The sequence below is a fragment of the Triturus cristatus genome, chromosome 1_1, assembly GCF_964204655.1.
Source record: "Triturus cristatus chromosome 1_1, aTriCri1.1, whole genome shotgun sequence".
In the NCBI taxonomy this organism is placed as follows: domain Eukaryota; kingdom Metazoa; phylum Chordata; class Amphibia; order Caudata; family Salamandridae; genus Triturus; species Triturus cristatus.
Window position 1 is genome coordinate 390,540,935 of NC_140579.1, and position 27,596 is coordinate 390,568,530.

Below are 27,596 nucleotides of genomic sequence, written 5' to 3' on the forward strand. Positions count from 1 at the left end.
GCCTCAAGTAATTTCCCAATCACTTCAGCATTCTTTATTGGAGTTCCACTCGATGTCAAGAAACCTCTTTGTAGCCAAAGCTGGCCAAAATCATGCACCACTCCAAATCCATACTGACTATCAGTCATCACAGTCGTCCTCAAATCTGTCCCAATTTCACAAGCTTTTGTCAATGCCACCAATTCAGCAACTTGTGCAGATTTCACTCCTTTCAATGGTGATGCTTCCATAACCTCTGAAACTTTGCACACCGCATATGCTGCACATAGCACACCATCATCATTTCTCAGGCATGAACCATCCACAAACAACACATGATCACTCTCATGTAAGGGAAGATCCCTTATGTCTGGTCTTGGTTTTGTACAGTAATCAAGCACATCCAAACAATCATGATCATCTTCTGTCTTCACACCCACATTTTCAATATCCGGCAAAAGTGTCGCTGGATTCACATTTACACATCTCTCAAGAGTCACATTCGATGCTCCTAGAATCACTTTCTCATATTTAGTCAACCGACTATGTGACATGTACTGAGTTCTGCTTCTTGTCAAAAGAATTGCCACATTGTGAGGTACGAATACCCTTACAGGATATCCCATTATGATTCCCTCACTCTGTTCCAGACTCCTGCATGTTGCAGCCACAGATTTCAGACAACCTGGTAAACCCACAGCTACAGGGTCAAGTGTCGATGAGAAGTACGCAATAGGCCTTCTCAGTAATCCATGCTTCTGAATTAACACTGAAAGTGCACATCCATTTCTCTCACTGCAGTACAACTCAAACTCCTTTTCGTAGTCAGGCATACCCAAAGCTGGAGCCTCACACATTCTATTTTTAAGCTCTTCAAATGCTGCCATTTGTTCTCCATCTAGTTCCAATGGGTCTGTCATCTCACTTTTTGTCAGTTTAATCAGTGGCTTTGCTATCAGCGAAAAATTAATTATCCACTGACGACAATAACCCACCATCCCCAGAAACATCCTCACTTCTCTCTGGGTCTTTGGGGCTTTCATTTCCCTGATGATTCCGATTCTGTCATCAGTCACTTTTCTCAGACCTTTTTCAATATTGTGTCCAAGATAATGCACCTCTTTCTTGCAAAATTGCAATTTGGCTGGAGATACCTTTAACCCTCCATCTGCCAGATGATTCAGTAAAGCTATGGTATCTACTTCACAAGCTTCTCGTGTCTTTGATGCCACAAGTAGGTCATCAATATATTGTACTAGTACTGAATTTTCAGGCATGATCAAACTCTCCAACGATTTTTTCAACAACTGATTGAATATCGAAGGACTCTCTGTATACCCCTGTGGGATTCGACACCATGCCAAAATACGCTGGCCAAACCTAAATGCAAAAATTGGCTGGCTATCATGATGCAATGGAATTGAAAAGAACGCATGACACAAATCAATCACTGTATACCACTCAGCATCATGTGGAATCTGATACAGGATCACTGATGGATTTGGCACAATAGGACAACATGCCACCACAATTTGATTAACTTTTCTCAGATCCTGTACGATCCTAAATTTCCCATTAGGCTTCTTTAGCCCCATTATCGGTGAATTACACGGACTACTCAGTAGTTCTCTCAGGACTCTCTGCTGAATCATTTTCTCAATTATAGGAGTTATTCCTTCAATTATTTCTGGTGTCATTTTGTACTGAGGAATGTTAGGATATGTAATTCCCTCTTTCACTGCAATTTTTACTGGATCTACATTATTCATCAATCCCACATCCTCTCAAGTAAAATCCCAAACTGTCCTTTTCACTGTGTCCCTCAGCTCTCGAGGCAAATCCTCTGGATCAAACACAGCAAATGCACCAATTAACTCACTTTCCCTATTTTCTAGAGTCACTCGGTACAAAACATCCTCATCTGGTGTTTCAAAAGCTATTCCATCCGGTGTACAAAAAATTGTGCAGTTCATCTTGCACAACAGATCCCTACCTAACAGGTTCACTGGACTCGTGTCACAGACAATAAATCTGTGCATGTCTGAAAATTTCCCTATCTGTACTCTTACTGGTTCCGTAAGACGTGTTCTGATTTGTGTATTGGCTACACCAACTACTTGGATTGCTTCATCCGAGAGAGGAGATTTCTAACATCTGTTGACCTGACAGTTGATCTTGTCGCACCTGTGTCTACTAAAAAAGTAACACTCTTCATTTATTTTCCCATCTACAAATGGTCCTGCCTGGTCTATTTCTAGAGTTGCACCAAGTATGCACTCTTCCTCCTCTCTTCAGCACCATCAATAATCACCCTCAGATTCACTCCCTTCATTCTTTAACAAGTACTGTTGTACCTGATTAGAACGCTTTGGTTTGTTTACCTGTTCATCATTGTAGAATCCTGAATATACTTTTGTGCTCCTCTATTCTGCGGCAAGGGCGGTTTTGGCTCTTGACTATGCTGTCTCACAACTTTCTGCTGTTGCTGCTGTTGATTTTTCCCCTCGTTCTGCACCTGTTGATTCAAGGAATTTCCCTCATTATTCACTAATGGTGGGTTGGTACACTCCGATCTCCAATGCCCCAATTGGCCACAGTTGTGACAAGGAAACTTCTTTTTTGCTTCCTCAAGATTCCCCTTTCCTTTCCCTGCATATCTAGGTCTATTCCCTGCATTATTTCCTGGATTATTCGCCTGTTCCATCAACTGTGCTTCCTGTCTTTCTGCAACTTTCACTTGTGCCCACATTGCTTTCTCTTTCAGCTTTCTTTGTTTTGCTTCAATTTCATCACTGAAGTATTTAGCATGTCTCAGAATCTCATCTATTTTCTTACTCTGCCAATCCACTGTGTGCTCACGAATTCTCTCACCAATTTCAGGTCTCAGGCCATATACAAATCTGTATAGAAAATGACTCAAATCTTTGTCACCCAGGTGTTCATCTCCACTGAATTGTTTAAACGCCAGTATCAGCCTCTCGTAAAAAGCATGAACTGATTCTTTTGCTTCCTGTTGTGTTCTATCTATTTTTACCCAGTCTGTCTCTTTTGCAGGTACTTTACTCTTCAGGTATACCATCACCTGATCGTACTTTCTCATTACCTCTGGATCTGGTGCTCCTGTTCTTGGATCTCTTGGATATTCCTCAGTAGGCCAACTCACAACTATTTTACACTCAGTCCACAAGTCAGCTGGAACAATTATATCAAACAGACTATTCAGGTCAATCCACAGCACTTTTGACAATTTCACAAACCTATCTACCTGCCTATACCACTCGACGGGCTTTTCTCTCAATCGAGGGAAATCATTCGTAAATGATAAAATATCCTGTCTGGTCCATGGAACATGTACATATCCTCCTCCAGGTATTTCTCTCATAGGATAATTATCCACTGGTTTCTCTTTTTCTCTCACTGGAAAAGCTGAATAAGTTGTTCTATCTTCAGATTCCTCTCTTTTCTTATACCACCTATCCTTCCATTTTTCTACATCTCCCCATCTTCGCAATAATGCAACCATTTCTTTAATCTGTCCTGTTCTACCAGTTGCATTCAAATTTTCAATATCCTTTTCTGAAAAATCCATCCTGTAGGTTTTTTGCAAAGCTTTCACTTTATCAATGTCAACTCCCTGCTCATTCGCTATTGCTCTTAACCTGTCATGTGTATTTCTCGCTCTCCAGGTAATGTTTTACACATGAACATTAATTCACCATCATGATGACTTTTAAGAATTTCTGTTGGAACTGTCCCTGTAACAAGCTCTTCTAATTCTACACGTAACCTAGCCACATCAATTGCTTGTGAATCTTTATCCTTTTTCTGAAGAACTTTCATCCAATCATTCAAATCTTCAGCTGTTATTGCAGTAGTTTTTCTCACTGGAACCACTCTCTTTTGCGGTTCTAAAATTGGCATCCCTGAACAACTAGCTTCACTAGCATCTAATATTTCACTACATGTGTCATGTCTGGATTGTCTCAGGTCACTACTTTCTGTCCTTTTTCCTGAATCTCCTGAAGGACCAACTGAACTTATCAAATTATTCCCAACATATGGAATCACCAAACCATTTTCACCTATTCTCTGCTTGTCAAACACAGGCATAACCGGACCTATTGTTACAGGCACCGTAACAGCTTCCAGATTCTTTGTTAACTCCCTAATCTTTTCAGTCAGCTCTGTTGTAGTTCTGGCTAATTCTCTTGCATTTTCGTCACCACTTCGATTCACTTTCTCCCTGAAAGAATTACCACTTCTCGATTCAGATGTCACATTTTCTGTCTCAATGATACAAACTGTATCTCTTATTGGAGAAACAACTGGTGTACTCTCATCTGGTTCTGGTCTATATGGAGGTGGTCTTTTGTAAATCATATCATTCAAGACCTCATCCTCATATTCATTGACTCCATATCTTCTCATTTCTGATTCAGGAACCCTCTCTGCTCCTTCTTCAACTGTTCTCATTGGATATAATCCCTCTGACATACTAGCATCTCGCCACCTTTTCATTCGATCATGATGAGTCTCACGATCATGTCTCCTCCCAAACATGTACCTGTACTGTCCTCCAGATCTCTGTTTTTCTCGCTCATGTACTTCCTCTTCCCATTCCACTAAAGCCTCAAACTGTGTAGGTCTTGGTTTCGGGTCAAGACATAACATCTTTTCCCGTAAATTTCTCAACACGGCCAAATTAAATGAACCATGTTCTGGAAATGCTAGAACATCATCCTCTTTGGTATACCTAACCCAATTCTCCAACCATATACAGGTATGATACCCATATCTTGCAACCATGTAGGATGCAGGTGTTTTCGGTGGAGGTAACAATTCACCCTCTCTCGTCTTAACATCTTTATCCTTGTTAAACCACTTTTTAATTTTTCCAAAGAATGTTTTCTTCTTTTTCTCTTCTTGGTAATACATTTTAGTTTTTACCAAAACTTCTACTCTTTTCCCGTATTATAAATATACAATACAGATTTTCAACCAATAACAGCGCGACTCACACTAACGCACCAATCCTGGAGCGTCTACGTCACTAGAATAGCTCTTCCAATCCTTGCGCGGCTCACACCAACGCACCAATCCCAGCGCGAACACTATTCTGATCTATTATCCAATCAGAGCGCGGTCTTCCTGACGTCAGCAGTCGCTTGTCTCCTGTCTCCTGTCACTCGTCTACCCCTCCTTTACAAAATCTTTTCAGTAGACTTCGTGTCAAAATTTCTACAAAATCTATTAGTTACAACATATAAACATCTCCATTGTCTGCTTCGCTAACCACAGAATAGTAAAAGAAATCTATTTCACAAGAACCATCAAACTTTCATACATCTCTTAACTGTTTCCTCCAGGACTTATCCAAAGAGTCTTACAATCAATTAAATGTATATGCATTCACGCACATTCATACAAGAAAATATAGTACATACACACAGAATCCTGCTTCCCGAGAACAGCGAACAATCTGCTCTACTACAGAATTATAACACACATTAACCAAAGCAGCTTACCCTGCCCAGTTCCTCAAACAAGCTCAGAGAATACCTATTACTCCTCCCGCGATAAGCTTTAACGGTAAACCTTACGGATCCCTGGGACTTAAGACCAGAGTTTCACAGATAACCTTCACTACCATACACACTCCTTATATACCAGAAATATATTCTAATAGTAACATACAATAATGTCACTGATTCCGAACTCAGACAATGTGAATTTTCCTGCATACATACAGGACCAACAATCCCGTCTTTCCCGAGAGCAGCATATACTTCCCTCTGCCCTACTACGGAACTGCTACCAGCTTCCAAGTTCCAGAAGCACTACATATAACTCAACATGACAACTCCAACATATAGTATTAGTACACATACCAACATCAATAATCAATATGTAATCTAATCAAATCAAGACAATCATCAATAACCATCCTACTCTGCTACCAGGAAATTGATAGAGGTCTGGGTGTATATAATATCCCTACTTCCACAGATAGAGTAATCTCACAGTTACACGCACATACATTCTTCATACACTAGGGCCCATTTCACTAACATACGTTCAAATACTCTACCAGTAAAAACCTGTGGAAAGAAAAACTCCTAAACACCCTGCATCTATATCAGGTCGATAAGATCTGGTTATTGAGACTGCCCTTAAACATAATTTAAACAATCTATACAATAATAATCAAAATAGGATACTCAATAATTTACAAGAAATAATAACCAACACCATATTCAAAATTATATTGCTTTATCTAAAATTAGTCAAAGAAAATCAATCAGAATAAATCATTTTTCTCATAGTTACCTATTCTAGCTAAATGTCAGAACGGGTCAGGACAAGTCTCTCGGTAAAGTCTCTCAAGACGAAGTCCTCTCAGCAACGATCTTCACCAACGCAGATTCGGAACGCGGCAAAGGCAAATGGCAAGTGGCAAAAACCCTCTCTAGGCTAACAATTCTTATAGTAAATCAAACAAAGGAAAATATAATTTGTATTGACTTCTTCCGTCAAACCTCTGAGCAAAGCGAGAAGGAAAGGATGTAGCATCGCTACATTTGAAAATCTCCGCTCAGGAAAAATCACAAAATAAACATAACGGAACAGGAACCAAAAAATACATTTGTATCTTGTAGTTTCTACGTCTCCTCGGCAATGAGATCATAGTTCAGAGTCTTTCTTTAAAGCTCCTTTGTTTCTCAAAATTGCCAAGGACGCTTCATTTCATTTGGAGATCGCCCAAAACTGCTGCTGTCCTCACGGAAAGTTTTAACCAGGCAAAGCAAGGACTGTGGTCAGCTGACTTCAGGACCATATTCAGCAAGGCTCTCTCTCATCACAGTTTTCTACTCGAGGCCAGGTTTTACATGTCGGCCATCTTTATTTAGGCCACAATAGGCCACAATAGACCATCTTAATTAAAAGAAACAAAAACAACGTTACCACAGCATAGTGATTGAACAGTGTTAACCCCACTAATACCCTTATGTGTATGCAATTATCTAGCTCTTGCAACATAGGAAAGCATTAATTCGAAAAGCGTTTTGTGCTTAAAAATAAAACACACAGCAATCTTTAAACATGTAAACACGCACATTATTATTAAACAGCACACTTATGCGTTCCCACGTGTAATTCTCTCTTGTTAAAACAAACGAGTTGATTAGTATAAACACTTACACAAGACAAATAATTAATAATTATTAAATTAATAAAACAAATAGACATGCCAGAGCTTCAAAACCCAGTTAATTTTCAAACTGAAAACTCTGCTCTAGCAGTAGCACAATGGAGAAAGCTCCTGCCACCCCAACTGGCTTTTTTGATACGAGGAACGATCACTTGTTTTGCTTCCGAAGAGCGCAACGCTCTTCCAGGAACGTACCATTGTATACATTGTCTCAGGAAAGCAGGACCAATGCCCATTAGGGCCTCAAAAACTATTCAGAGGGCCTTAAATTGTGCACGTTGTTTCACAGGGAGCCAGCGGAGATCTCCTAGTCCCTTCCTCACAGAGACAAACCTGGGTGTGCCCGTTAGCAGCCTGGCTGCCACATTCTGTACGATCTGGAGTCTGTTCAGGTGTCTCTTTTGGATATCCAAATAGAGACTGTTGCAGTAATCCAGTTGTGACAGAATGAGTGCTGTGACTGCTATCTTCAGGCTATCTTCGGGAAGGAGGAATTTAATTTTCCTCAGGATTCTGAGAATATAGAAGCTGGTTGAGATGAACCTGCTAATCTGGTCACCAAAGAAGAGTTTAGAATCAACTATCACCCCCAAGTGCTAAGCCTTCTCAGCAGGGGACGGAAGCGTGCGCATTTCAATTGGCCACCAATCCGGCATCCAGAGGTTAGTGATGTTCCCAAATATGATCGCCTCTGTTTTTTCTGCATTGAGTTTCAGGCCGTTTGACGACATCCAGCCCGCGACAGCTTGCATGCAGTCATGGCATCTTGATCCAGTCTCCACTTCTTTACCGTTCTGAAGAGACAACACGATTTGCGTGTCGTCCACATACGAGGTCAGTTGGAACCCAAAGGATCTAATCAGGGCTGCCAGTGGTGGCACATACACATTAAATAATGTGGGACTAAGCGATGGCCCCTGCGGTACTCCACAGGGGAGAGAGAAAGGCTTAGATCTGTCTTTACCCAGGCCCACCGTTTGTGTCCCATCGGTAAGAAAAGATCTCAGGAGATCCCAGGCCTTGCCTTGGACCACTCTTTCGGATAGACGGTCCATCAGAACTTCATGATGGACTGTATCGAAGGCTGCAGAGAGATCCAGCAGGATCAATATCGCGTCGCCTCCCTGGTCCAAGGCCTCTCTAATCTCCTCTGTGGATTTAATCACAGCCAGCTCAGTGCTATGTTCAGCACAGAAGCCAAACTGTGTGGGGTCCAACAGAGAGTTTCTTTGAAGAAACGTATTGAGTTGGCCATTCATGGCCTTCTCAATCATTTTTGCCGGAAAAGGGAGAAGCGAAATAGGTCTAAAATTGTTTGGGCCTTTTGGATCCAAGTTAGATTTCTTTTTTAGTAAAGGAAGGATCAATGCCATTTTCCAGGATTTGGGGAAATGGCCAGAATTAAAAATGGTGTTATACAGTGGGGTAAGGGCTGCCCCAGTAATGTCTGGAACCTGTTTAATCACAGATGCTGGACATGGGTCCAAAGGGGAACCAGATCGAATTTCCGACATTAATTTAGTGGCCCCTTGTGAGTCCAGTGACGTAAATCAGTCTAATGTGGAAATAAGTCTACTGTCCTTAAGCTACCCTATCGCTGAGGTCTTATTGACATAAATTGGTTGATGCATAAAGGAGGAAAAATGATTTCCACCTTTTGCAAGAAAAAGGAAGCCAGAGTTTCGCAGAGTTCCGGGCTACTATCTGTCTTGGGGCTAATAGAGGTCGTAAGTTTAGTAATAGTTTTGAAAACTTCTTTAGACTAGGATTTGGCTTTACTGATTTGTTCCCTAAAGTATGACTTTTTGGTGTCGAGAAGAAGTTTTTTTTATAAAGTATAAGACTTGCTTTATAAGCCTCTTTATCTGTGTTATTGTACCCTCTCCTCCATGCTCGCTCTAACTGCTTGCAATCAAGTTTGTGTATCTTTAGGTTTTCTGAATACAAAGGGGCGGATGGAAATGCCCGCTTGGGAATGCACTGTTTGACCGGCACTAATTTCCTGCAGGCGGAATCTACCCATTCCGTTTAAGTGGCTGTGGCTTCCTCTACATTGGATGGCAGGGGGTGAGCTGTGACTTTCAGGAGACTTCCTAGCTCTAGGCTGCTGATATTTTTCCAGGCCCTTGTAGTTGTCATGGCCTTAATAATAGGTTTATACTGATGTCGGCATGGGGCTGAGCGGCGATCCTTGGGTTACTCTGCAGTTGATTTCCGTGGGTTCGGAGAGGAATGGTGGCAGTCTGATTCCTTGGGTTCTGCTGGTGAGGAAGGAGCGGATCCAGTTGAGGGAGGTTCCCTGTATGCCGGCGTCGTGGAGTCTAGCGGGGATTGTGCTGTCGGAGACGGTGTTGAATGCTGCAGAGAGGTCGAGTAGGATCAGAGCCGCTTTGTGTCCTTGGTCGAGGAGGGTGCAGATGTTGTCTGTGGCGGCGAGTAGAGCGGTCTCCATGCTGTGGTTGCTGCGGAATCCAGATTGGGAGGGGTCGAGGATGGGAGGGGTCGAGGATGGAGTTTTCTTCGAGGAGTTTTATTAGTTGGGCATGGACGGTCTTCTCGGTGACTTTGGCCGCGAATGAGAGGAGGGAGATGGGTGGGTAGTTCTTGAGGTCCGTGGGATCTGTCGAAGTTCTGAAGCGATGGCAGTGGCAGCTCTGTGGAAGATGTGCGGCCGGCGGGCAGGGGTCCGTGGGGGCTCCTGAGTAGACGCCTTTCATGGTCGAAGTGGTGTCTTCCGTGGTGACTAGGGTCCAGGAGGAGATGGTGGGCTGGCTGGTGTTGCTGGTGAAGGAAGTGGTTTCTGAGTCAGGTGTCTGATCGTTGAAGTGGTCGTAGAGGCCCTTGTTTTTCAGATGGAATTAGGATCCAAGCTTGTTGCAGAGGTCCTGGGAGGAGGTGATGTTCATGGTTTTGCTGGGGTGCTTGATGAATTCCTGGATGACGCTGAAGAGTTCCTTGGAGTTGCTGAAGTTGGCGAGGATCTTGTTTCGGATGAAAGTCCTTTTGATTGATCTGATGTGTTGGTGGTATTCCGTCATGGCGTTCTTGTAGGTGGTGCGATCTTCTGACGTTTTGCTGTTTCACCAGTTTTTCTTGAGACGTCTGTGGGTGCGTCTGGATTCTTGGAGGTCGGCGGTGAACCAGGTGGCTTTCCTGGGGTGCGGTCTGTCAGTTACGTAGGGGTGCAAGCTCGTCTGAGCAGTTGGAGATCCATCTGTGGAGTTCTTTGGCTGCGAGGCTGGCGTTGGTCGAGGTGGTGGTGGCGTCTCGGTTGAGGGTGGAGTTGAGCTACTCTTTAGTGACTTTGCTCCAGTTCCTTCGTGGAGGGCGCAGTACAGGTTTGGGCGGCGTGGGTTTATTGGCGTGGAAGTGTACGCAATGGTGGTCCATCCATGGGGGTTGCGTGGTGTGGCCGAAGTGGATGTTGTTACCTCCTGCGAAGATGGGGTCGAGAGTGTGTCCTGCCTTGTGGGTGGGTGTGGTGACGAGCAGTCAGTCCGATGTTGGCAAGGTTGTCCAGGAGGGTGGTGGAGTTGGGGGGGGTCGCTGAAGTTGTTGAGGTGGAAGTTCAGGTCTCCGATGAGTATGTAGTCCATGAAGGCCATGTCGTGGGGTGCGAGGAGGTTGGCGATGGTAGTGGCGATCGAGGCGCACGGTCCGAGGGTCTGTAGGTGAGGGTGCCGCGAAGTGTGGTTCTTGGGCGGGTCTGGATCTGGAAGTGAAGGTGTTCGGTGGTGGAGAAGGAATCACTCGTGGTGGAGAGTCGGCGGGAGCTCTTGTGTGCGATGACGAGTCCTCCTCCTGGGCGGTCCTTCCTCTGGATCTTGAATCCGTTGGGGATGGCGGTGGCGGTGGCGATGTCGGTGGCGGAGAAGGCATTGGTGCAGGTTTCTGTAAAGAAAGTGACAGCTCGTGAGAAGGTGTCGAAGAGGTCCCAGATCTCTACAGCGTGTCTGTGCAGGGCGCGCACGTTGAGGAGGATGTACCTCAATTCGGAGGTGTTGGCGTTCGGTGCGTGGGTGGTGGCCGTGGGGGTGCAGACGTTGTTGAAGGTCTGGTGGCAGTGATGGCAGGAGAACTGTCCGTGGGTGGTGCTCGGAGCGGACAGCTGGCAGTTGTTGCTCCTTCTGGGGTTGAGTGCGAGGAGGGCAGCTGAGTCGTAGCGTTGGATGGTCAGAGATCCAGGGTCCCTGGCCGCCAGCTCGCACCCGCACACCAGCTGCCCTTAAATAGGGGAGGGAAGCACAGCTGGGAGGTGGGTGCGAGAACAGCAGGGGGGAGGAGCCGGGGGGAGCAGCAGCGGGAAAAAGGCTGGCGAGAACGGACAGGGAGGAGAAAACAAGGACACAGGCACAAAACAAACAAAGGGCAGAGAAAGAGTTACAAGCAAAACAATGTACATAATTAGTGTCAAAATACAATAAAGACAGGAAAAAGACATGTAAAACAGAAACTGGCACAACAAGGCAGACAAACAGCAGTGGAGCAGCAGAAGAACAAGGCTCTCCCACTGGACCAACAGGTATAAGGCACAGGCAGGAGCCTGCGGGTGGAGAAGGGCCTCGAACACCTACCAGGGAGAGAGGTGTCTGGGGCAGTGGCAGGCGAGGCTACAGCACAGCTGCTTGGGCGGAGAGCGGGACCCTGGCCAGGAGTTCAAAGGCATTTCAACCAGTGTGGGAACCCAATGAAGAAGCATGTCACCAACTAGGTCGGTGAGTGAGGGTTCTTAGAAAACACCCTGTGGGTCCATGGCATACTAGCCTCAAGGTTTATAAGAATCCATCCCTCTAACCTTAGCTGAACTCATTCTTGTTTGTTTTAGTAGAATATAAAATACATATTAAAAAAAAAAAAAAAAAAAAACCACAAAGCATGAAAAGGAATATCATTAAAAGAAATCTATTAAAATACACGTAAAAAAGGAATTAAAAAAAATATTTGCCAATGTCTGTAACAACCAAATACTAATAAAATGTATTTAAATGATAAATTTAAAATAACCAATTAAAACATTATCTACCAATAACACAAAATAATTGTAAAAACACTTTCCATCCTACTCTCGTACAATCCCAACTCCTCGCAAACAAATCTGAAGTAACACTAAAAAAGTCAAATAAATTATAACAAATAAAAAAAATCATTAATGGACAGATATCCAAGCCAACTTTCTACAAGTGCATCTGGATATACTACACTTGTAGTAAGGTGGACAGGATATCCATGTTTGCGATGAGTTACCCATCCGCACATTCTAGGTCAGGCAATGGATATTTGAAAAAACTGAAATGTAATACCTTAAATTAGAACATCAATAATTCAAAGAATTAAATAATTTACATAACCTAAATATCCAATTAAAATAAAAAATTAATTTACAATAATTAGATAAATGTAAAAAGTTTAATATATTTTTAATAAATCCCACCAAACCCAACAATATTTAAAAAATTTAAATAAACTTAACACTTTAAAAATATTAGCAAAAAGAAAAAAAACTCAATACAACAAAAACATAACTTACAACACACGAAATCCTAAAACGTCACAAAATTATGAAAAATCAATATATACAATCTTTTTTTTAAAACTCTGAAAAACACAATATTCTTAACTGTGATATTCGTTTCCACAATATTCTTGTCACTGCGATATTTGTTTGACAATATCTGTGTTACACAATAGCTCCGAACATGGTATTACCATTCTGCACATTCTAACAACCCCAGTACAATCTGGAATCATTCAAAACCAGCCAAACATTCAGACGAAGTAATTGGCTTGTTCAGTGAACACTTGTGTTGTGGTCTAGTAGGTGGTAGAAGGCACAGACAAATTAAACTCTGTGCCGAGGACATCAACACCCACATTTAGACTTGAAATTTGCTCATGAATTAGTGATATCAGCTACTACTCTGTTTTTGCTTCAATCAGTTCCATGAAACGCATCTCTTAATGCATGACTCTACATGCATCCTTTCCACGCACCTGTGTGGCCTCGCTCTGCGCAGGATGTGTAGAAACCTCTGCAAGTTCTGGTGTAGATGCTGAAGTTGTGGCTTCCACATCGTACTCTATTGTGGCCCTCTTCTTTCTGCCTCCTGCAAATGAGAGGAAGGAAAAACACTCTTGATGCCAATCTGCCCGATAGTTTGTGGTGAATAAGGAGTGAAAACTACTGTGAAAGAGAGAAACTACATCTGGAGACAATACTTCAATAATACTGCTTTGGCATTACACAACTCCTTGCCACTATTCTCTCAATATGCGATCCTTGCAGTACGACTTTTCCTCCCTAGAGTTCCTCACAGCTGCAATAATGCTAAGGCACAACACTCCAATTGTCATCAAGACTCCTTCCTGCTGAGACACTACTAATATTGTTCCATCAACACCACTAGTTGAGAGTTCACCCACTTAGAATATATTTAACATTCAGTGCATTTACAAAATCAAATCAGTGCTGACTTGATTCGCTGTCTGCTTTGTGCAAGAGACCACTTCAAAAGCCAGATCACCCGCCACCGAATGAAAGATACAAGTCACAAACCCTTCACCAACCCATTATCTCCCCCTGACTCACGTTTTGACAGTGAGGACTGTTTCTTCTTCGCATGTGTAGACTGATCAGATCGGGATTGTACCTCTCGTGCAGTGGCACTCCCCCCATCTGAGAGTTCAGAAGCTTGGCTTATCTGTGGCACAATGCTTGGGTTGGATGCAATTTCCGGTACTGGTGACAGTTTAGAAGACACCTCATCATCATGGACTGGTGATTTGAAAGGTTGTGTGGGAGCATCGTCTTGTTCAGTGGATGCCTTGGCTACAACTCCATCAAGACACACCTTTGGCAACATGTTGGTCTCTTCAGCATCTCGTAACTTGCCAGACAGTTCTGTATGCTTTGAGTCCATGGGCTCAAGCGATGGCTCAGGAGGCAGTTCCTCAGTCACATCCATCGAGTAGGCCTGAGTAGGTTCTTCTGACAGAAACAGACAGATGCTGAGTGGATTTGTCTGGTTGGCCTGCTTCCACAGACTGTTTCTTGGGCTCCTGACTTTCCAGGAGAGAGGCACTATCTGCACAGAAAGTGACCGGCTTCACCATGGAAGGGGCAGGACCCTTAATGGGGTTCACTGCTGACATATCTTGGTTAGTGTGGGAATTGCCTTTGATAGTGGCCCTATGCTGTATTGGGGACTGCTGCCATTGCGGAGCCTCACGGATAAGCAGGGGTTGGGTCACCCTCTGGATAGGGCTAGAAGTGCAGTCTTCAGTAGGCTGATTATGGGCAGCTTGAAGGCCCAGATAAAGTGCTATGGGCTGTGTCTCATCCTGAGAGGGGTCTTCGGGGGGCTTAACAGATTTGCCTGGTGCTGCTTCTACGTTGTGACTAAAAAAAAGCTGCGTCTCTGCTTCTGCAAGAGTTGCTGCCTCCTTGTCTTCTTTCTCCACTTCTGTGGAATGTGCGATTTGTTTGTCATTACTTGCTGCGCTTTTCATACTGCCAGCCGTCTTCTGTGTAGACGTAGAGGGGCTATGTGGCCTGTTTCCGCCTCCCACAAAGAAAGCTTTAGTTGGTTCATTTTCTAAATTGAGGTCACTGAGGTCCGGCCCCCTGAGAAACGACTGGGTCTCAGCCACTGCGAAGTGCTCATCATCTGAGAAATCCTCTCTCTGAAGAGGTGCAGACTGTGGGGGAAAAGAGATGTGGGTTGATGAGCTGGCAAACGAGGCCCCATACTTCTGCTATCAAATGGACTTTGGGAAAAAACACAACTGGTCAAGACTGAAATGTTAGATAAAAGACAAACTAACCAGGAAAAACAGTAAAACTGACAACTTTTTTTTTTTTAAACTCTTTCAATGACTACCTTCAGGCAGAGGATATTTACAATTCCTGGCAGATATATTTATTTATGTGTCATCGATATTGATCTTCTGTCTATGAATTATATATATGGAACCTGAGGCGGCTTTACCTTTTCTCAACTAAAAGAATGAACCTGTAGCACTGCTCAGATGAGGAGAGTGGCGTCTTATGACTGGCAGTAATACTTAACAAGAGTGATAATACTCAAACAGAATTTATCCACTGCCAGATCTGGTGTCCAGACTAAGAGACTGAGGATGTTCAGAGGGGTAGTCTTAACACCACAGATCAGTGGTGGTGGAAGGTCCTAACGAACACAAAATAAGCATTCAAAAAGAAAGATTAACCATCACCTAAAAAACAAAAGAGGGTAAAACAAAAATGTCGACCAGAAAGAAAAAGGAAAATAAAAATAAAAAGCACTTCAAGAAACTTTTGTTTAGATGTCGGTACTCACGTGTGCAGAAAAGGGACAACAAAGTGCTAGTAACAGTCACTGCTCATATTGAAACAAATTGGCCGAGTGGTTCAGTTGCAGAACATGGAACACGGAAACCTGGGTTATAATCCTGGTTTTGAAACTTGGCCAAAAGGTTTAAGAATATGACAAATCGCTCTCTGTGTCTGAAAGTTTAAGAATGTTTTATGAGTAAAAACAAATTTATAGTGTGCGGTCTAGATCTAACTGTCCTAATTACATATTTGCTTTGGGTTTTAGTCTCAGTGAACTCCACAATATACAATAATCTATGATCTACAGCACCACCTTACTATGATAAAAAGGATCTGCTCTCTGCAAACTGTGCTGCTTGAAACTAGGTTTGTGATCAACTAAATAAGGTACAATGGGTCTCATCTACCCCACACCTCCAAGGTGAATACAGGTTTAAGCGGGAATCCTATTAGTCTGTGTTATGCCAATGTAGAAAAAAACCATACCGAATACTTCTACTTTGAAGCGGTCTTGAGAAATGGCCCAACTTTAATATATAAATAAACTTTGCAGTCTTTGGTAGTTAAACGTCAGGACTGTAACTGATGCAACCTGGGATTGATCGTGAAAGTAATGTTGTTTGTGGTAGTCAACAGAGTTGGTAACTGTCTCAATCTTGTCTATAATCTTCAGTAAAACAATTCAAAATATGCCCAAACACTGTCAGATAATCAAAGCCGTCATACACAAAGTAAAAAATTCAACTAAAACCTTTCTTAAAAATGCTGCTGTTCAGGTCTTGTTACCAGAGATGGAAAGCGCAGGAATAAGTATGGACCTTTCCAAGCAACAATTTGCAGCAGCTTTTACTATTTTGGCTGGTTGTCGAAAGTTTCTGTGCCATTGGCTATTCAAAGCTGAAAATAACAATACCGCGAGACAGGAGGAAATCTAAAAATGAGAGCTGTAAGAATGATATAGTAAGATAAGAGGACATCTAAAAAAAAAAAAAAGGAGCAGCTAAACTTAGCATTACACGGGTCTCCTATAGTCACTGCTGGACTGACCAGAGTTCTGACCAATACTTGTCGTCAAATGCATGTTTTAAGGTACACAGACACTGTACAGCACAACGGAGGGATTTACTGCCAAATGCTCTACTCTGGGATAACAGCATCAAAGTTCACTAATATGCTCATGATTCACCGCTAGAAAGTTTCATCTACTTCACACATCCAGTGCCTTAAAAACTGCTAGCATATCATCCAGATCGGGATGCACAGCTCCTATTTGAAGCTTAATCCAACCAAGACGCAATTTCATTTATTTGCGAGGGGCAAGTTACCGTACAACCCTGGCTTACTGGCATGAACCTTGATGGTTTCAGAGCTGCACTTCACCGAATGTCAAGTCACTTGGATTCACCTTAGACACCAACCTCACGGTCAAGGAACAGATCGACATAAAAATCATAGACGGACTGGTGCCAGGTCTCTACCCTAAAGGAAGTGAAACAATTTTCTCCAGACCGTAACGTCAGAACTGCTGTTCAAGCCCTTGTACTCTCGCACCTGTATGGTGGCAACTTCCTGCTCTATTGCCTACCAGACTTGACACTGGCACCCCTTAGGTGCATTCTACACATCGCAGCAGGTCTCATCCAGAAGACTGAAGAATTATGATCACAACACCACCGTCCTCATGGAACTCTACTGGTTCCCCTTTCCTGCCCACACCATCTTCAAAACCAGCTGCATCATTTACAAAGCCATCACGACCAGCAACCCCACTTATTTTGCAAATATGCTCACCACCTCTGGTGGTTCTCGGCAGACCCAAAGCCAGGACACCATCAGATTACATACCAAGTGTAAACAAGGGAAAGCAAAGCGGTAGACCTTTTCTATCTATGCATCCAGGATCTGGAACAACTTCTCTGTATTCATCAGGACGACCCAAAGGGTCTTCAATTTAGGAAAGCATTAAAGCCACACCTCTTTACAGAACACTACATCACAATATTTTAACCACCCACAACCTAGCTATCTCTCCTATCAGTTGTATTTGACCCTGTACAGTGGTTCGTAGATATACAAGCCCAAAGTACGATACTAGTAAAGCACATTAAAACATAAATACTGGCCCTGAAGAAGTTCAGATGAGAAGGAAAGAAAATGGCTGGCTTTTTTGCTTGTATGTAATAAAGGACTTGTTGATATAATGGATGGCTACATCCTTCATTTTGTGAAATGCTCCTGCAAAAGAATAAAGAACGAACCAGCTTAGAGTACAATCCCATTATTGACGAGCTTTCACTATTCTGGCTTTTTTATGTCAGCTATTCAGGGTCTCTTTGATAACGGCGGACATCGAAAAAAAAGGAACAGCTGAACGTTGCCTAAAATGTGATCAAATCAGCACAAGTGGGTTATAATGCTTCAACAGAAAAGCAAAGAGTGCAGTATCAGGACAGTTACATACACCCAAGTGCAATATGTGCCAACAGCCCTCCTTGAGTATACAAGAGGAGAGAGAAGACAGTTTCCCTCACTGTCGTCGCACCTTTCATCTGCAGGGTTAACACCTTTACAAGCAAGATCACATCTATGAACAATTCCCTTTCTTTTAAGAATAGGAACAGCATTTCCAAAAAGGAAACATTTAATTGCTCAGATGCAAAAGTTGAACAGTTCAAGCAGGTTGAATGTATGCAATACTTCTTCCAATCCCTGAAAACAAGACCTCTAATGCTTAAGTTAAGAACAAAAGACTAAACACTTAGCTTACAAGAGATCCTCTCTGAACATAAAGAGTATAGCCTGAATTAAAAGTGCCTCCCTTAGTTCCTTGCAAGAAAGAGCCCACTAAAGAGTAGAGGGGTCTTCCTACTGAAGGCCAGTGCTTACACCAGATTGCGGATGGTTGATGGGTTACTGGCTAAGCTGAAGACACTACAGAAATCTCCAATGTGGGCATAGGGAAGGTTGGGGATGTGGCTCTGTTATAGAAAGGTATCCAGTGTTCAGAGTTCCCGCACTCCAAAACGAAACTTGAAGGAGTATTAAAGTAGTCAAATTCTGACTTAACGCTTTAAAGAAAGAGGCAGACCAGGAAGAAAAACAATCTAGATTGCGTGAAATGAAAGACAGATGAGCAGCAAAAAAATAATAATAATGTGCAGCAACAGAAAAGGATCTCCACAAATGCAGCTACCTGGCACGATAAATGTTATTCCCATTGGACAAGACTTACCTGGCATGGGCAAAGCACTACCTCCTGGGCTGGGCACTGATGGCTCTATGGAAAACAGACAGAAAGGTCAGACAGAGAGCACAGGCAACAACAGCCATCCAGTACCACTTTAGAATTTCTAGTAGCAATGCCTTTTCCAGCTGGAAGGAAATCTTTTTACCAAACCAATTTTCAAAGCCCTTCCCTCTAATCCACGGTCATCTCCTCTCAGGTCTGTTTCAACCTCCATTCCCAAACTGGTCCATGACACGCATCATGGGCTCCTGGGTGGTTCCACTAATGATGAAGCCTTGTGCTAAGCAGAACTCGGCCCTCCTGCTCTCATTTCAGACAGTTACTGAGATCCACACCACCTTCATCCCACTGTGAAATGTGCTGGCCAGGGAGTCATCAGATCACTTTCCCTCCAATAGTACAAAGAGAGATTGCTCAGAGCTGCATCCTATATAGTTCATTTCTTTCTTTTAAATGTAATAATTTTCAACATGTTTGAATGCATAGTACAAGGCATTCATTTCTAACGTCATTGCTAGATGAACCTCCGACCTGCTTGCTTCTGGCTAGTTAGAAAGGTTTGCCAAAATGAGTCACTCCAGCCATTTACAAACCCTGGTTCTCAGAGAATTCAATCAGCAAGCTCACTGCCTGGTAGTCTGGCAACCCTGATCCCAGCAGCACACCAGCAAGAGTGCACCTGAACTTACTTTTAAAGGCAGCTGGCTTCACCGGGGGATACTTGAAGACAAAGGCCTGTGTGGCTTCCGTCTCGACACCATTCTCTGCCATCCAGCAAGAAAGAGAAGTGAGCAGGGGGGTTAAACCACATGTACCAGTCTTCAAAGTTGTAGAACTGAGGCTGATTAGCACAGTTTGCAATTTACTGCTCTAACAGACCAGATGCCACCCATAGGCAGCCGCCACCACCCCCCATAGGCAGCCGCCACCACCCCCCATAGGCAGCCGCCACCACCCCCCATAGGCAGCCCCCACCACCCATAGGCAGCCCCCACCACCCTTAGGCAGCCACCACCACCACCACTTTAAGATGCACATAAAGAACTATCCATTTTAACAGAAACTGCGTTAAAATCTAACCTATAGGAGCAACAAAATGATTGGCAGAAATAAAACTGTCAAAAGCATAATTTTTGGTAGCATAGGGTCAGATCTACCCGCAGAAGAATGTTCATCCCCGACCTCACCTGCTGCAGCATCCAGATAACACTGTGTGGCCTCCAGGGCCATGGTGCTGGCGCTATCTGGAAGAGAGGATGGCAGTGAGAGAGGCCCTGACAAACGGTCAGGAATCCAATGAATCATTTTAGAAAGATGAGCATACAGCCGATATCTGTTTTAGCAAGCTGTCTTTACAGTGCAAGTACAAGACCGTTGCATAATAAAGTAAAACAGATCAGAAATAAAGCTACTTCCAAGTTGAGATCTGTTTCCGACAAGACTTTTTAAGGCCAAAACAAATACATTAAAAGCTCATATGTTACAGAATAAGCAAGAACAGGGCAGGGGATGAATGTCTGACACTTGAGGCTGGTTGCTGGCTGTTCACGGGCCACACTTTAACGGTTTTCATCTGTGCACCTACTGTGGCTCGATTAACTGTCTGTTCTGTAGAACAGTGGTTCTAAACCTTTTGACATTTGGGGACCTCTAATCAATCCTTACTGGAACTTGAGCCCACCCCCCTCTCGAAATAATTATTGGAATCCGCCTCCCCCCAACTGAATCATGATGGCTAGCCGAGGTCCCCAGCCTAAACACTGTTGATGATTTGAACCGCAAAACAATACACAAAGAATACAGACAAAAACATTCAAACAAATATACAAATGATGACACATTTGATTTAATTCGCAAACACATATAAATAAATAAAAACAATCTAAAGTTTAATTTTAACATGAATGTTGTAGCTTTTCTGAATTAAATTGAGGCCACTCATCGTCCATACTATATACAGTTTAATGCACCTGCACTGCTCCTCCAAATCAATCGGAGGACACAAATTTAATTTTGTCTCCAATTTCAAATTCCTATACGTTTACAGTACATTTTAAAATTCTCAATTATACATTTAGCTTCTTTATTTATATACACTTTATAATCTCTTAATATTATTTAATTAGTCGCGGACCCACTGAGGAGGCTCAATGGACCCCCAGGGGTCCCTGGACCACAGGTTGGGAACCACTGCTGTAGAATGTCCCACTGTACCTCTTATCCATAACTCTGCTCCCAGCTGTATATAGTTCCTGAGCTTGTAACTAGCCATCCTTATGGGTTTCTTTTCTCCGTTCCATCGCTTCCTTGTAGCTACAAATTTTATTATTCCTGGTCTTGCTGCACCCTGACGTTTTTCACAGTGTGCTGGGTGCTACGTGCACGTTTCTACTTCCATAGTAACCTCACCATCTGAGGCCCTTGATTTTCACTTTGTCTACTATTCCAGTATTTTCTCTATCTGCACCTAGCAAACCCTTTCCTCTTAACTTGCAATTTGTTTTGCATATCTTGCTCAAAAAGCAGCATTCTGGAAAACACTTCATTCAAAACTTGATTTATCCGAATGCGACAAGTTGTCCGTCTACAAATATCTTCTCTTGTTTTTTTCTTCCTGTGTAGTATCTGTAGCACCATCAATCAGCATTAAAAGACTAAGCATTTCACTTCCCAGTGTAGCTGCCAGAGACCCTTGTTTACCTGGCTTGGTCTTGTTCACAGCCTCTGTTGGCTTGTTGGCACTATACCAGGAGGTCTTGTGCCAATCCATATTATTATCATCTGTTCATTCGTGCACTACTCTGATCTTAGTCCATCCTTGTTCAGCTGTCCAGCCTCATGTGCTTATCAATTGGCCTGCGAGGTCCTGTCCTGATATACCAGGAAACAACCTATGCACCTGGTCCTTTAACAGGGAGTTGGCTAGCTTGGAATCTACACAGGACCCAGACAGTGAGAAAGGTCTACTGACAGCCTGAAGACTGCCCTCCATACCATGTAATATGTTTGAAACAGGCATCATTTCCACACATTTCAGCTGTAAAACAATTCTGTCTACAGTGCTAGGAGATCAGCGAGCCGCATATGCCCAACTATGATCGCATAGGAGCACACAGAAGGCGGTAGCTGAGAAGTAGCATGGGCCCACGTACCTAGGCTGCACAGGATTGGAGAACATGCAAAGCTGCATACTGATTCAGGGATACTGGCAGCAAGGTAGGACTGTAGAACCCTCCACACGTGTGCATTACTTTACTTATGCTCCTGACTCTTCTCTGTCTATAGCAATACCCCATTGTAGGAAGCCAACTCTTTATATGGTATACCAAAAAGAGGCACACTGCGCAGAGTCCAGGTATTCCCTTATGAGTGGACAGGGGCTTGCTCTAGCAATCCCACAGTGCTCTGCTAGGGGGTAGTGTGGTCGAGCAGATTAAGGCTTATCAGAGGGGAATGTTAGACATTTGTTGCATACACAGAATCAATAAATGATGCACACGACTCAAGAAGGAGATCCACACCAATTTATAAAAATAACACATATCTTTATATATGTTTAGGCACCAGACTCATTACGATCAGGTAAGCACGTTTCCAGCTTTCGCCTCCAGCGATGCCCTTCCATTCTTTTGTCGCTTTCTAGAGTCTCCAGCTCTTTGGGTGGTAGGATAGTTCATTCTTCATGCCCACCCAGAAGTTAATCCAGTTAGGCCAGGTGCTGCAGCTGGATAGACACCTGCCCAATGAAAGCTGCTAACCCATGTCCTTTTGGCCACTAAACACAACGGAGGAGGGGTGAGAGTTTCTACTATGAGAAACTGCGCACGATTGGACTGTGATCATATCGGACTGTGCTTCATTCCTGTACACCAGCCCACCCTGCCAGGGCTCCCAGTCCATCATTGCAGTGCATGATTCAACACAGATGAAATATTTAGTATGTGCAGCAGCAGATACAGGGTTTCCAGCTCGATTCTCAGACGTTCAGGTAAGATCGCCTGACGGGCTAGGTAGCCATGGGGAAAGAATTATGGAAAATATCGTTGGGGTAAAGACCACATAAAAACAGCAGAGAACTGTGCAACGCTGTTAAAAAAAAGATCAGAGGACAGAACACAAAATTACTTTTGTAACTTTTTTCTGCAATTACCTTCTGCTTCGGTGTCGCTCTCATTCTTCACTGTCTGCTCAGTAGGCTCATCTACATCTATATCTTCATCATCCTCACCCTGGGGTGGCTCGGATTCCAGAACGTCAGTGGTCCTCGTCTTGCCAATTATCGTAGCACCTTTTTTCTTAATCTGTTTACTGCTTGTGCCCACCATCTCTTCAACATCGGTGTCACTGTCCTGCGCACTTGGTTGATGGGCTGTGGCTTTGTCTGGAGTCGAGGACTCCTCTTCCACATCAGTGTCGCTGTCCAGTGCAGGCGGACGGCTGGTACTCTCAGCCTTCCTGGAAGCAGGGGCGGCTCTAGGCTCATGGTGGCCCTGTGCAGGGAGCGCAGGTAGGGGGCCCCGGAAGAGGGGGTCCGGGCGGAGCGGAGCTCAGGAAGGTGTTTTAATAAAACGTCCAGAAAAGGCGTTAGATGACCAGTAACATGGTAACAGAAAAGCGACGTTTACTTTTTGAGTGCTCATCACTTGGATACTTTGTTTTAGAATCTGGGTCTCTGGAGGGACCCCTTTCAACAAGAAAAACACGTTGCGCGTCCATAAGAGAGTTCGGCCACAAAGTAGGATCCCTCCAATCACATAAATCATATTCAGAACACGGGTCTGTAACATGGTCTTGCTCTTTGGCTTCCTTTTCAATACCAGCATCATCCGTCTGTAAACTCTGAACCTCCTTCAGAATGCCAGGATGTTGATGGACCGATTAATGATGTTTCAGTTTCTCTGAGGGTCTTTTGTAATAATCCTCATCCTGGGTTGGTAATTGCTGCATGTTTGTATCAATTTCAGAGTCACCTTGTTCATTTTCATTGGTCTGCTCATGAGTATCATTCTGCTCATGGATATCATCATTTTTTTTGTTCTTCTTTATGGTCGTCAGCGCCTGTTTTACCTAGTGCATCAGCAGTACTCTGGCCAGAGGATTCTCCATCTTTAGGTTTCCCTTGGGTGATAAAGTTCAGGATTGATCCTTCCTGTGACACTACGAAAGCCTGCTGAGCCACCTTTCTCTTTCGTTTCGAATAACCAGATTTGTGTACTCGAATTCTCTTCATTTTGCTTGCAATGCAGCGGGCGAGGCTAGCAGTGGGTAGGGAAAAAAAGAAGACAGTCAGCAGTGGTAGCTGCTGAAAGATTTTGATGTGTCATTTTTATTTTCTTGCAAAAACAACAGTTGATGGACAGAATGCAGAACAATGTCATACATTCACCCCAGTACAGAGATCTGGGCCTAAATCCATCGTTTTTTTGCTCACCACACCACCCCAGTTCAGACATGGCCATATGCAAATCAGCCTTGACCCTGTGCCTCATGGAAACAGTCCAGCCTGAACTGCCAAGCCATGTCTTCCCTGGACTACACAATGAAGGACCAGCATACCTTAATGAACGAGTGAATTTCCACCAACCTACCAGGAAAATATGTTCCAGAACCATCTCCGTAGCAGCCACCCAATGCTGCCGCTGATAAAACAGTGGAGGCCGCTACTTCTCCCACCTGGCAGTGAAGACCTGAAAACCCTCCCCCTGCACCTCAGAGCCTCACCATCGCTCCAGCAGTTCAGGAAGGACCACAAGACCTCGCTGTTCAACCAACAAGCAGCATGATCCAGCAGCATGAATCCCACACCGCCTCGAGACCCTTATGTGTGAAGCAGCTGAGCTTTACAAACCCTGACTGATTGACAGTAATTACCCTTCCAGCTACATGTATGACACATTAAGAGGACTAGCCACATATGGAAGGTTTATTTGAAGAGTGTTATAAAACTATAGGGTAGATCATGTGACTTGGCATTCAAGATCTGTTTTATCAGTCCACTGAGAACAGTAGAGCCTGGAGAATAGTTCATGATCTATTTGGGAAGTGACCTTAGCAGGAAGAGAGTAAGCTACCTTGAAATCATGGCACACAGAGACCTGTCTCAGTACGTCACTAACTGATCCTGAAGACAGCCTACAGGTAACCAAAGACTCGTCCACTTTACCACATTGTCAAAAGACAAAATACAATATATTTAATTAAGGTTTCTTGTATAGTGCCATATTCCAGCAACCAGTTCTGCTCGCTTTACAGAGCACCTATTAAACAAGGATTAATTACAGTGAGTTCTAAGGCTATGAAAAGGCACTAGAGGTTCACTGAAGCAAAATGAATGTGCAAGGAACATCCAGTCAGGAGACAACTTTCAAGCAGACGTACGAATCACTAGCACAGCGTACCAACGACCCCATGGGCCGTGGCATAAGCAAGGAAAATGGCCCCTTTGGCTGCTGCTCAGGAAGTAGAATATAGCAATTATCAGGGTTCAATGGGCCCCTGAGGGTTTTGGGTCTCAGTACCACTGTACTTGCTGAACCAATGGTAACTATGCCCCTAGTATGGACAGAGAAGGCTGCTTCACCAATTGCAAACTGAGGACTAGTTAAACTAGTTTTCTCTGCTAGTCACATGACAAGCACTGGAATGTAATTAAAGAAATGATCAAGAAGCCAGTCTCCTACCAAGGTCTCTGCAAAAGGGCATTAGATTGAGTTAACATGGGTAGGCACTGCCATCCTATTCCAGGCGTCCATCCATAGGTGCTTGCATTTCATGTCATTAGATCACAAGTATCAGCTTCATACTCTGTTTTCATGATTGTTGATAAGTAATTGTAATCATTTTAATGAATCCTTAACATTACGTCTAACACCTCGTACCCTGCTCTCCTCTTGCCCCCCAATACGACCGTGCCTCCCAAGTTATACCTCCAAAAGTCACCATGCCTCCCCTCAGCCACAAGTAAACACCGCCCCTGCACTCACATTTCCCTCAACATACAGCGCCGATCTGTACCACTCCCTACCCCTGGCGCACAGTGACCACCTCTCCGACCCGCGCCCTCTCAGAGATGAATCGTGAGAGAGAGGCTCTCTCTCACGATTCATCATGCCCTCCCTTCCCATGACCACCAGAATACCTCCAGCTCGCCACCTCACATGGCTTACCTCCACCCAGACCCAAAGCACACACCATCTACAATAACATCCTCACCCAACCTTCCCCACGCCCCCGGCTCCTCACCCGCACGGGCTGGGATACATTCCTATGCCTGATCTGCCCTCCTCCCCAGGGCTCCCCACACCCTCATCCAATGGCTCACCTTCCCTCGGGTTCACTCTGCAGTGGCACACGCTGACCTCCTCACTCCCCCTCCCCATGCCCTGACCCTCGGGCTGCTCACCTCGCAGCTGGCACCAAAGGTTGCACACTGGCATGTTATCCTCTGCAAGGCGGCCTTTCTTGCCCAGGGTCTCTAGGCGCGCCGGTGCATGCCTCGGCCGGTCTCGGTGCTGCTCACTGCACGCCGGGCACGGGTGCTGCCACCCCTCCTGCCGCCAGTGATGCATGGTGCTTCTGTAACCCCTTCGCTGCAGGACTCGCGGGCACTGCGCATGCGCGCGCATGCGAGCCTCCGGATGTGCCAGATCTGGACTTTTAAAACAAGCTCGATTCTCCTGGAAAAAAGTTCTAAACAAGCTCAAGACCTACCAGAAGAGCCCGAAACAAGGCCGACCCCACACAAAGACGAGACTGGGTTAGAAAGGAAAGGAGTATAAGAACAACCATTCAGCGTGCATCACATTAGATTTAGCACACCTCAGTCGTTCATGCGCCAAATCCCTGCCAGGGGCCGCCACGAATATGTATTGTATCCGATTCCTCGTGGTGGCCCCTGGGGTTTGGTGGCCCTGTGCAGGTGCACAGCTTGCACATGCCTAAGGCCGCCCCTGCTGGAAGAGGTCACGTCCTCTTGTGCATCAGTGTCGTTATCCTGTCTGGCTGCAGCACTACTGCCCCCAAGAAACTCAACGCCATGAAGGCCATCTGTATCCACTTCCACATCTGTATCACTGCCCAGGTCCGAGACAGGCATTGCCGCTTTCGCTGTGGTGTCCCCATCGTCTTCCACGTCGGTGTCACTGTCCAGGTGGAGCTCAGCCGCCGTCTGATTGCATACTGCTGCTGCTCCACTGCCCAGATTCTGGTGCTCTTCCTTGGAGGGAAGGTTATCCCCACTAGCAACTGCGTTTGGCTCCTCCTCCACATCTGTGTCACTGTCTACATGGAGCTGAGCTGCAGTTTTCTGGCCACCATTACTTCCATTGGCTTTCACTTCTTCCTCTTCATCTACGTCAGTATCACTGTCCGAGTGATAATGTGAGGACCGCTGCTCTAAGGCCTCACCACTATGTCTGCCCGCCACTGCGCCTTTGCCCACATTCAAGCCTTCCACTCGTAGACTGGGATGCGCCTTCACCGCACTCGGACTAGGCCTGTCTGTCGTGGATGATAGGGATGCATTACGACGGGGCTTTATGGAACTATCGGGCTTCAGAAGGCTCTCGTCAGCTTCAGTGTCGCTGTTGTACTGCAGATGCATGGACGGGGCACTGACTGCAGAGGTTTCTGCGCACTCGTCATCACTGCCAAACAGAAGCAATACAAAAAAATACAAAAAAAAAACAAAGAGTGTCAGGCAGATTTGTAGAGATTCGAAGACTTCTTTAAGAGAGAACAAGCAGTAAAAAAGCAGCAATGTGAGAAAAAGAAATAGACAAAAGGCTTCTGTAATTTACCTACTGTACCGCTGATGCCTATCGTATTGCTCC

General features: G+C 44.4%; 1 protein-coding gene across 1 annotated transcript in view; it reads right to left on the reverse strand.

Moving 5' to 3' along the window:
* The window catches only part of LOC146870289 (uncharacterized), a 112,926-nt gene that overhangs the window by 33,992 nt on the left and 51,338 nt on the right, over positions 1-27,596 (reverse strand). The window contains 9 exon segments of the mRNA XM_085642461.1: positions 13,181-13,293; positions 13,776-14,182; positions 14,184-14,867; positions 15,499-15,517; positions 18,751-18,795; positions 19,455-19,529; positions 19,923-20,009; positions 22,916-23,220; positions 26,703-27,410. Coding sequence (XP_085498587.1) covers positions 13,181-13,293; positions 13,776-14,182; positions 14,184-14,867; positions 15,499-15,517; positions 18,751-18,795; positions 19,455-19,529; positions 19,923-20,009; positions 22,916-23,220; positions 26,703-27,410 — 2,443 coding nt within the window.